General features: G+C 39.3%; 2 protein-coding genes across 2 annotated transcripts in view; both read right to left on the bottom strand.

Moving 5' to 3' along the window:
• The window catches only part of septin7a (septin 7a), a 461,874-nt gene that overhangs the window by 179,682 nt on the left and 269,992 nt on the right, over window positions 1–12,200 (bottom strand). The gene's annotated exons all lie outside the window — the stretch shown is intronic.
• LOC133995962 (retinoic acid receptor beta-like) overlaps window positions 1–12,200 on the bottom strand; it is a 121,590-nt gene that overhangs the window by 2,824 nt on the left and 106,566 nt on the right. The window contains exons 5-6 of the mRNA XM_062435471.1: window positions 11,378–11,554; window positions 3,677–3,881 (exon numbers count right to left, since the gene is read on the bottom strand). Coding sequence (XP_062291455.1) covers window positions 3,677–3,881; window positions 11,378–11,554 — 382 coding nt within the window. The remainder of the gene's footprint in view (window positions 1–3,676; window positions 3,882–11,377; window positions 11,555–12,200) is intronic.

The raw sequence follows: 12,200 nt of genomic DNA, 5'->3' as shown, positions 1-12,200 counted from the left end.
AGTCATGATATACCATTAGAATGAAGGTTTGAAAAAGCTGTGTAGGAGACGCACACATCTGGAATAAGAAAGCAGGTGCTGGACCAAATAACTAAATCTGTACCAGCATAAAAAAGTCTGCACACTGCAGCTCCCAGCATTACCTTACCTTACCAGCATACCTGCATTGGGAGCTGCAGTGTGCAGACTTTTTTATGCTGTTATTAGAATGAAGGTTAAAATCCAAAAAATGAAAAAAATTTAAACTTTTCTATGAAATGTAGCCTTGTTTTCTTCTTTTTTTTCTTTTCTTTGTCCATGCTGCTATCAGCTGCTTCGGCATTAAACTTTAACTTTGGAAAAAACAGCCATAGGCCTCTGCTCCATGGAATCTATTTGACTTTCTACTGTAAATATGATTAAACCTGGAACAACGCTACCTTACAGAGCTGTCTTCAAACTGCCACACTGCTGTTGCACAGTTTGGACTGTTGCTTCAGTTTGTGAAAGCTGCTCACAATCAAAGATGTGAGACCAAAGTGACGGCTGTCAACGCCATCGTGAGCTTCCTGCATGATGTTCACCAGAGATCAAACATATCCTCCAACGTGACAGAAGTAAATGCAGAATGTTGGTGACAGTTGAACGTTGGTTGGTTTGGGCGTTTTCTCTCAGCAGCATAGACATCAGGTATTCTCTGATAGATCTGCTGCTTTTCTGTTTTTATATCTTTGTAGTAATATCTTTAGTATTTTAATATCTAACATTTTAAATGCTGCATTAAAGTAGAATAAATGACCAAAATTATCAGTGCATTAATTGAAATGGATAATAATTGTCCTACTTTAAATAAATAAATAAGATCATGTCTGTGGTTTTACACAGACATGATACAGTAAAAGTCTGATTTTGAAATGTCATGTCTAACATATTGAGGACTACATTTCATTTTGGGGGTCTCTTCTGGATCACACGCAAACTACACCATAAGGTGGCAGTGTGTGCTCTGAAATCAGCTGCTCAGCTGCTGGACCTGCAGCCCGCTCCGTCAAGGTGTGTGATTACTGATGCAATCAGAGGTGTCTCGCACTTTTCATGGATTATGCAAGAGCCTGTAATATTTGCCAAGGCTTTGGGGATTCAGTATAGAAACATATATTATTGTTGGATGAAAAGCCAGCAGTGATGGAGGCTGAGCGCTGATGAGAACAATGAGAGGAGTGGGGCAGAGAGGGAAGTGATAAAGAGAAGTGAAGCTATGTAACTTTTGGTTTGGTGGATGTACAGTAAAACTGTGTGTGTGTGTGTGTGTGTGTGTGTGTGTGTAGCCTGACACTGAGAGACACAGTCATGCTAAAGGTATCTTGGTGGAAAAAAACCAGAGCAGGTTCATTTCCTCTGGGAGGGAAGTTCAAACATTCCATTCAGCCAACCGACACTGCAGTGACATACCTGTACATCATCCCTCTCTCCTTCCCATGTTTGGCAGTCAGAATAGTGCTGCCTCACTCATAGCAACCTGTGGCTGACCTGGTTTCAGACTCCTGTGGAGGATGGCTTCCTTTCATCCCAAACTGGGCTACAGCTGCACTCAATATTTAACTGGAGGAATCAATACACTCTGACTATGTTGAATGGAGAGCAGCCGAGCATGGTTAGAATGTGGAGTGGATCTGTTTATTCATTCCACTTGAAGTGCTCCATGACTTAACTATCAACTCTGTTTATATCTTTAAATCAGAATTTATGCTAAATATATGATGTAATCAGGCTGCAAAAATCCTTTAAGTTGATGTATCCGTCCTGCAGAGTGACAGCGTGATGACAGATTTTACACACTGACTCACACCGACTCTTTGGATGAAGCTGTCAATAAATAATACTTTACACCTGTGATGCCCAACCTGAGGGTCGGAACCCCTGAAGAGATCATCAGGATATTGAATACTCAAAAGTATATATTTTTTAACTTTATATAAATCTTAGCTTTTTTGTGCAACATATCAAAGTTCTGCCTCCTCAGACCTCTGAAAAGTCCATCTGAAATTAAATTCAATGGTTTTTGCTTTTTCATTAAAAAAATAAATAAAAATAAGGAGCGCCCTCGTAGTTGAGTGGTCACAACGCATGCCATATACCTGCAATGTCCCTGGTTCGAGTCCTGCAATGGACCTTTGTTGCATGTCATACCTATCTCTCTCTTTCCCCTTATTTCCCGTCAGTCTCTCTGCCACCAACTGTCCAATAAAATCAAAAAAAGCCCCAAAAAATAACATTTAAAAAACTAAAATAAAACCTTGGGTCTCATGAAGAGGCCTGTCTACAAATAGTAGTGACCGTGTTTTGTCTGTCTACACAGACAGAGAAAGACATAATAGTGTGAGTTACTAATCAGACTATGTCTCTTTTAAAGAAGAAACAATGTGGTAGTTACAAAAAATAGTACTTCAACTTCTCATCATTTGCCAAGATCGTGTTTTGTGATAAAAACTGTGACAAATTCATCTGAGACATGCTGAAATGTAGGCTAGAGGAATAGAAGTGAGTAGAGAAAAGGCATGACGCCATCACACTTACTGTGCATTGTCAGATACACTGCAACCTCCACCTAAAATGTACTAACATTAGCCACAACAAGCTATTGTCATACAGGACCAAGTAAGGCTGTAGCCTTAGTATACTGAATTAAGCAAGGGTGTGTTTTAATCGATTGTGAATAACATTTTTCATTAGTAATAAAAAATGTTATTACTTTGTTTATGTTATGACGTATTTGAACAAATAAAATACACTAGAAAGATGTGGACTGCTCCCTTTGGGTTGGGAGTGAGTTGCTGCCTGAAGTGGAGGAGTTCAAGTATCAAGTATGTCTGGGTCTTGTTCCTTGGAACATGAGGTTGACAGAAATATGGTGCAGCATCAGTAGTAAAGCGGATGTTGTACCAGACAATTGAGCTGAGCCAGAAGGCAAAGCTCTCAATTTACCAGGTGATCTACATTCCAGCCCTCACCTATGGTCACCAGCTTTGGTTAGTGACTTAAAGAATGACATTATGAAAGGCCAGGGGGAGCTCAGGGAAGAATCGCTGCTTTGGAAACTGGTAGGAGACCCCAGTGCAGACCCAGAACACACTGGAGGGACTACATATCTCTTATGGTCTGGGAACGCATTGGGACCCCCCCAGGAGGAGCTACAGGGCATTTCTGGGGTTAAGGATGTCTGGGTTTCCTTACTCAGTCTGATGCCACTGCAACCCAGTCCCAGATAAGTGACAGAAAATGGATGGATGGCTTCAGTAACCATCACTGTTATATCTTTGCTGACAGCCATGACACAACACAATAAGCCTCAGTTTACATTATCTATCTAGCAAATGTCTCTTTCCTATCTAGCATTGACATAAACGTATGTGGCTCCTCAGTTTGCATGCTAAATAGCTGATTAGCTAATCAGCTGTCGGAATAATAATAATAATAATACATTTTAAAATCACTTTCAGATGTTTTTTGCCTGCAGAATTTCAGTTGGACTTCATACTCAAACAATATAAGAAGGATTTTTCACTGTTTGGTTGAACTTATACTCTGGTGTCCTTTGCTTTCTCTGTGAGTTATATTCCTATCTTGTCCTTATCTCCTGCTCTCCCCCTCTGCTCCCCCTCACTGAATGCCCAATGCTCTGCCCTGGCTCGCCCACCTCCGGAGATGAGACAGATGGCGCTGAGGAGGCCTGTCTCTGTGTCGTCCATCTCGATGGGCAGCAGCTGGTTGGCAAAGGTGAACACCAAGTCAGTGAGCGGGCCGAAGCCAGCATTGTGCATCTGCGTTCGGTTGAGGGTCAGCCCGTCTGAAAAGGTCATGGTGTCCTTTTCCGGGGTGTACCTTGTACAGATGCGCAGGATCTGACGGGGAAAGAAAGAAAGAAGAAACAAGGTCCGTCAGCAAGGATTAGTGGACAGGAAACTTTAAAGGGAGACTTTGATTTTTCAACTTGGACCTTTTCTTTCCATCATTTTGTGTCTAAGCGACTAATGGGGACAACAGTTTTTGAAACTGGTCCAGTATTGAGCGAGAGTGCTTCAACCAGAAGCGTCGAAAAGGGCTTCAATGTTAGCCCCGTCAATGTACATCCATTACAAGGGCTCAGATATTATTTTAAATGTCTCCGACAGTATGGAAAGGACCATACTGAGAATTAAATGCTTTTCTTAGCCTTTTGCTTGATCGAGTCTGTTTGAAAAAAAGGTCTAGTTCTCACGAAAGTTGGGTTGTTGCAGAAAGATAACCATCACTTTGACAATCTTAGATACTACTAAACTACACTTTCTGTACTCCAACATAACAAACTCCTTCCATCACTCCTGTCTCCAACTCTCACTTCCACTGTTGTCTTCCTTCAACAACTCAACTCTCGTGAGATTTCAGAGCTAAACTTCATGAGTGAGACACAATAACAAACAGACCGGATAGAACAACAAGTAAAGAAAAATGTTTAATTTCTCTGTATGGTTCTCTACAAAATGTTGTACCTTTTAGTGGATGTACATTGATGGGGTGCAATTGCACCAAAGGATTACATTACAGCCTGTATCATGGCTGCCGGCTGCAGCACTCTCACCCAATACTGGACCAATTTCAAAAAACGTTGTCCCCGTTGGTCACTTACATGCAAAAATATTGGAAAATAGTTTCCCTTAAAGAGAGCCCTATAAATGTTTTAGTTCAACATTTTAAAGACAAAAACTGATACAGATTTAGTGTCTACCTCAGACCCCAAAGCATTCAAATACACATTTGGACAGTAAAAGACATAGGCACTTCACTGTGGAAGTTATTGGTCTTCTTTTTGGTAATCGAGCAAATTCATGAACTTCTACATAACTGAGACAAGACAGGCTGTCTAATTTACAACATAACAACCTGCACTCTTATCATTTAGCCTGAAAAACCAATGGACAGCTATAAACAAATCTGAAAATAATAAAATACTTTACAAAAAAACTGCCAAAATTGGTCGTCTATCCTGTACATACTTGTTAAATTTAGACATTGGTTATGTATGGATGATACCCATCAACCTGTATAAAACCGTAATGGATGACGTAGTTACCATCATTTCAAAAGTCCTATTCACAAACACAGTCATGTTGGAACTGTCCTTTAGGTCAGGCTGAGGGATTCAGTGCATGTTAAGAAAACACTGTTTATTCTTATTGGATAATGTTTCCACTATCCAGGCTTCTTCAAGTCTGGAGAAGTGTATTTATGATGTTCAAGAGACACAATGACTTATTTTTTAGTTCATATTTTCCAGATGTGTGCTATTAGAACTGTAAAATATTAAACTGTTGATATCGTTTAGGGGTGTAATGATACGCAGAAAGACCTGAAATGTGCTGCTGCTGTTCATCTTTTGTCGTGTTGTTTTTTCCTCCACAGCAAAAATCCTGCTTTAATGTGTAAAAATAGTGACTTAATGTACTTTCGGTTTTCTTTTATAAAATGTGAAAAAATTGTGTGGTAGACACGCACATCCGCATTTTGTTATTTGGTCTAGCTCCTGCTTTCTTACTCTGGATGTGTGTCTACCACTCAATTTGTTCTTTTATAGGATGCAAACATTTTAAAGCTCAAAATGTGGCACTTTATAGTGAACAGGAGGTCTATTTTTTATTTAATTAAAAAAGATTGTTTTCCATTTAAATGTCTGCTTGAGCTCAGGAATAAAAATTGTTAATTTTTTTGGGACGTTTTAGGATTTGATATAAATGGAAGTGATTTTGTTAAATCAGCTGTCATATCGTCTCATAACGATCGCTGCCTCCTGAATCGAATCAAATCAAAATCATATCGTGACAGACTATGTGATATCGGCAAACATCGAATCATTGTTCATTGAATCGATATCATATCGTATGGTGAAGAAACTGGTGATTTACACCCCTAATATCGTTGAATAGAGGCTGTTGACAAACCTGATAAAATCAAATAGTTGTGTAAATAGCCAATTATTTGCTAACATGCTGGCTGTAACAACTCTACTAGGCTAGCTTGCTCTACTGCCCCCAAGTGGCCACAAAAATGAAATACTGCAGCTATAAAAGTGATGAAACTAGTTTTTTTAAATTTGGTTGAACCAAACCTCTAACAAAGATCAAATAAAGATGTTTTACTCACGAAGAAAATCTAATTATACTGCAGCTTTAACAGACTCCCCATGTGTGTTTTCTCATCTTTACTTTCACACCATTATTTTCCTGATACATTAGTCTGACCCTGCGCACACTAACAATTACAACCTGCTGATCAGGGCAGGCAGACTGTAGATTGAAGTGTGTACCAGGTCTAACAAGATTCCCATAAACAGCAGCAGAAACAACAAGTGCAACCAAAACAATGACCTTCCATACGCTCTAAGAGAATAACCTTTGGGTCTCCCTGCTGCACTGCGTCTGTGTTTGTGTATGTGTATGTGTGTGTGTACACCTAATGAAGCATCTGATGCTGGATGTGAAGCCTACTGTAGCCTTTGAAGCCATTTGAGTGGGCTGGCTCTGACAGTGAGTGGCAAGCGTGTCTGCAACATGAAACAGAATAAAACATGGCTACTGGCGGTGACTCGCACCGGCTGGCCAGGCCCGCGCTCACACACACACACACACACACACACACACACACACACACACACACACACACACACACACACACACACACACACACACACACACACACACACACACACACACACACACACACACACACACACACACACACACACACACACACACACACACACAGTGTTTGATCTTTCCTCTGACACTCCCTCACCCAGCCCTTATGCACAATATCTACGCCCTTCACCACAGAAGTGTGCCGGTGAGCGGACGTTGATGGCTGAGCCAGAGCCAGAAAGTCATCACAGCCGGCCTTCAACTTCTCACCTCCATGTCCCTGGGAGTTCACTCCACTGCTTTGTCACATCTGACAAGTACGACTTAGTCAATGCAAACAAATCCATCTATTAATATGGAGACGCCACTCACACTGAACCTGTTTATACACACCATGAATAACAAATAAAGTATGTACAACAAACCATTCCTCATTTCATCAGCATTCATCTATCCAGGTTGTGTCTGGATAGGATATCACCACTCTGCATTTACAACTCCCATTAATATGCATCTTCATGCATTAATCATAGATTTTTGCATTCCCTCAACAAAATGTAGATCATCCAGCATGTCACCTCCTTTCTAATTATTTTACATGCACATATACAAGATTGCAGAGAATTAACCACTTTCTAATAAACCATCATTTATCAACATTTTATAACCTTAAACTTAATCTAACTAAACTAAATCATGTAATATTAATCATATTATTAAAATAATAATAACTGCCAGGGTGTGGCAATGTCCTTGGTTGGTGTTTTTCATTTATTTTGATCATAATGCAGAATAAATGTTGATAATCTGTTATTAAATACTTATACTAATATACTAATAAGTTATCAAGTCTGCAGTTGCAAATATTCATTAATAAAAAGTTGTAAACGTTCATTAATGAAAGTTCATTATTTCAACAAGTGCTTTAAAAAAAATCAAAAAACAGCAGTCATTAATCTAATGTTTTTTTTTTTTTAAATCAAGGCATTTCCAACTCAGCCCAGAAGTTTCATATCACGTGACCTCTGACATAGCGTCAGACTGCTCTGAGTAGAGCTGTGCGACCACCATGACAGTTTTATCCTGTATGGAAGGTGAAAAGAGTCTCTGTGGCATCTTTTAAACAAGGTAAGAAATCAAACCTGTGCTATTATTATCTTTATTATTAATAAGTCATTAATAAAGTATTTTTACAATAACACATCAAGTCTGACTTTGTAAATCTCAGTATGTTGTTACTGTGTAGACAGTGGTGTCTGTGTTAGGTGAGCGTGTCATGGCAGTTTTTAGTTGATAGTCTAGAAAAGAAAGGCTTCATGATGTGTCTGTGAGGGGTTGAAATGATGACATCATACAGCTCATGTCATCCCTGTACTTATTAGTCCTGTAATACTTTAATGCTACTGGAACACAATGTATAACTTTTTATTAACTCTTATACTACTTACTAATTCTGATGGAAACCCTGGTTCACATCTAGTCAGTAGGGCTGGGTTTGAGTACTCAAAATCGATACCAAGTAGTATGGAAACGTCTCCTGTCAAACGATACATGCAATCGATCCTTTTTGCACCCAGAGCTAGAACATATGACTATTTGTATGGACTTGCTCACAGTCAATCAATGCGAAAGTTCTTCGATTTAATGCGACAATACTAATAATTTGAAGACTTTCAAAATGCATTTGTGTAAAACTCTTGGTGCTCGGGTACTTGGATTTGTACTGGTATCTTAATTTTTTTAAATGATATCCAGACCTATTAGTTCATGATCTTTGTTGCATTTCATCACTCCTTTTTTTCCCTCGACTCTCCTCTGTCAGCTATTCCATCCAATATTGATAGTAGATGGACAAAGAGCAAAACGGAGGGCACGCAGATGGTCGAGTGGTTAAGAGCGCATGCCATGTACGCAGCGGACCCCAGTTCGAGTCGTGGCCAGCGGACTTTTCTGCATGTCAATTTCCTGTCTCTCTACTTTCAAATAAAGGCGTCTATGCCAGAGAAAATCTTGAGAGATAATTTATCCCTTTGAATTATGATCTGTAAATAATTCAATAATTTTATTTCCCTGAAGAAAACACAATTCAAACGAAACATATTTTATTTGTAGATAATGCATGCTTTCTGTGAAGATTCTAAAAGCAGCCGTAGCATTGTTTTGGTGCATGTTTGGTCTATGAAGAAAAAATATGAAGAGAAAATAATCAGACATAAAAAAACATATTTTTCTTAATGTTTGATCATTTTCTGTAGAACTCTTGAAAGCTATTTTGTGCTACAGACTGTATTAAGTGTCAGATTATCGTTTTCATGTCAAAAGTAAGTACTGTGTTTTTTTCTAGAATTGACCACATTAGGAGCATGGAACAGTCTCCATGTAGATAATATAAAAGTACTCATACTGCTTCTACTAATACTTTATACTACAGCTAGTACTGAAAGTTTAACCCTGTATTAAAATTAAGGTCAAAAAGTAAAAACATATAACAAGACTGTCATCACTTTCTTCCCACTTTTTCTTCCTTCCTCCTCTCTTCCTCCCCTCCTCTGAGCAACGAAAGCTAATCAAATCGCCCCCCCCCACACCTCCCTTGAAACCCCACAACAGCCGAGCGTGCATGAGAGAGAGAGACAGAGGAGGAAGAGAGACAGCCATTTGCCTTTTTTCCATCTCATTACTGCAGCTACATTAGTACAGTACATCGCTCCACTTAACAACTTCTAAATAACAAACAAACATTCAGCCGACAGCGCAGACATTACCGCATCTGTACTCCATAAAGAACACACAGCGTCATTAACAAAAGGAAGAGCAACGGAGTGCTCGGTATTAAAAAAAACAAAACAGATGACCATCTCAAAAAGAGATTAGTGTCTGAAAAAATGTGCCTGTGTGTTTAATTTAATCTCCGCTACAGACAGTTTCTCCACTTGAAGAATTGAATCGACTGGCATGATCAATTAATCGGATCTTTCTTGACTCCCATTGGCCAGCTGAGTAGGTCATCCAATGAGGGTTTGAGGATTGGTCTAATGGGAGCTGGACCTGAGGTTAAACCTACAGATCCCCTGGAGATCTGAGGCTATCGATTCACCACAGAGTCTAAACGAATTCATGGATTCTTGCACACTGAAGAACAACAGGGAGACTAGCAAATAAATATTAGAACATAGTGAAGTAGACAACTCCCCATTGCAGTACAGAGTTATGTTTATGTAACTGTGTTATGTCACTGCTGCGAAAGCTCCGAGAAGGTTTTTAGCTCATTACTGAAGATTCGGAGACATTTTAGGCTCTGAAGAAGCATCCAAACTGCTCTTTTTGTTAAAGGGAAACCACACAATACAATATAATGACTAATGCGCATGAAAAGGCAGGAAAGTGACTGTGCAGACATATAAGAAAATATGCCAACACCACGCTTCAGAAATGTGAAATTCACATAAGCATAAATATTAACTCATCAGCACTAACAAACATTACTACATGGCTGTCCAGTGCCACAATACTGCTGGAAATGTTCTATCAGAAAGTACTTTGTGAACATTAAAAATCAAGCCAGCTGTATTGCCATGTCCTTATCATTACTATAATATTAGCAATGACCAATCACTAATATTTGTTAGTCCAGAGATGATGTATGCCAATTTTTTGGTGGAAAATGCAATGTGCTAGTACCTGAAAATCAAATGTTATAATGTTGCTACCGAAAGTTCCCAAAGGTTAACAAAGAGTTTTCATGCTCAGGAAGTCATTTTGTGTCTAGCATACATAGCAAATATTTCAGACATTATGGACCAAAATTAATCTATAATGTATAATTTAAACTTCTTTATGTTACCATAGCTAAAAATTATGAGTGTTATTTTGATAAAAAACATGTTCTTCAGCTATTCACAGTTATTACATCACATTAGTCACTAGTGTGTTGGACCACTTAGCTAAGTTGCTACTAAGCTAAATCCATACAATATACTACTGTATTATTGAATACTGTGTACTAATGTTGACAGTGCACTATTTTGGCAGTTTAGCAAAAAGAAATTCATGTAATTACTAACGTTAATTACTATTGTGCTGTTATTAAAAGGAGATGATACAACTAACTAGCTAACTAGCTTATTTCTATGTCTTCTGTATTCGCAACTGCTACGGATGCTAACTTCTTATACGGTATGTGTTAGCTTTATCCTAAGTCTGTTTTCCATCATTACATGGTAGCCTACTTAGCTTGTGTAAAATTATACATAGCAAATATATAATTTTATCCATAAAAATTGAATTGTGGGGCAACATTGCAACACTAATAAATTGACTCTGTATAGTGGAATATTTAAGGTAGCTAATATTTCATTTGTCATTATTGCAGCATGAATGCACAACACAAAAATAAAAATATTGGTGGTGAAATACTACTGACACATATTGACTGGCTGAAGGAGTTTGAGGTCACTATCAACTTCGAAAAAGAGTTATAATCCATTTTTGATATTATATATGATCACTATATTTTCAGCAATAGCCATTCAGTGTATTTACCTTCATTAACTACTACTAACTACTGATTAGTAGATGTTACTGGCAGTGGTGGAGTCTGCCATTCTTGCTTCAGATTGCATACCTTAAAATCGGCATTGGTAAAAAGTGTTCATATTAAACAAGAGGACTGTATGTAGATTGTCAATAACATGTTTTCTGATCTAAAACTAAGCTGTGACACACACCAGAATGTCCAGGCAGGCAGCTTTCAGGAGCGTGATCTGGTCCGCGATGGTCAGCGCAGTGAAGCCAGGCACTCGTTTGGCAAATTCCACGATCTTGATAATGCACTTAGTGGCCAGCTCGCTGAACTTGTCCCACAGGCCCAGGTCCAGCCTCACACGGTGATCTGCACTCGAGTTCTGCGACACACACACACACACACACACACACACACACACACAGGAACACACAAACAAACAGAATAAGGCGTCAGACGAAGAGGCATCTACTTTCTTCATTGCAGAGACTGCTGCTAATGATCTCCTCAGTGCACCCTCTTCACTCTGCTCTATATGTGTCACACTTACATACAGCAAATAGGCTCCATAAGACCTGAGCTCTCAAAAACACTGGCAGGATTGTTGTTGTGAATGTGCTGTGCTGAGCTGGGTGGCCGGGTCTGCGATAATGAGCGTAACAGTGTCAGTGGTATACTTCGGCAATGATGGGATGCAGAAACAGAGCTATGACAGGTAGCACAGAGGGGTTTGAAGCCATAGGTTCCATTAATATAGCTAGACGGTCCAGAACCTACACAAACACTGGAGGGGGGGAGCGGGAAGGGGTGGAAGCCAGGGAGCACTGAAGACAGAGAAGATCGCAAACTGCAGAAAGGAGAAAAAGTGGAAGTGAAAGTGCTGCAGACACCAAGAGGGAGGAAATGACAGATTGGGGGTGGGAGTGGGGGGATAGGCTGTTCTATGAATATTGGCAGTTTGTATATTTGGAGGTTATGTGTAGGCTACTGTAGAGTGACACTGGGTGCATTAGTTTGTTGATTTATGG

Source organism: Scomber scombrus, chromosome 16, assembly GCF_963691925.1.
Source record: "Scomber scombrus chromosome 16, fScoSco1.1, whole genome shotgun sequence".
In the NCBI taxonomy this organism is placed as follows: Eukaryota; Metazoa; Chordata; class Actinopteri; order Scombriformes; family Scombridae; genus Scomber; species Scomber scombrus.
The sequence above is the reverse complement of the archived record's forward strand: the minus strand, read 5'-3'. Positions and strand labels throughout refer to the sequence as shown.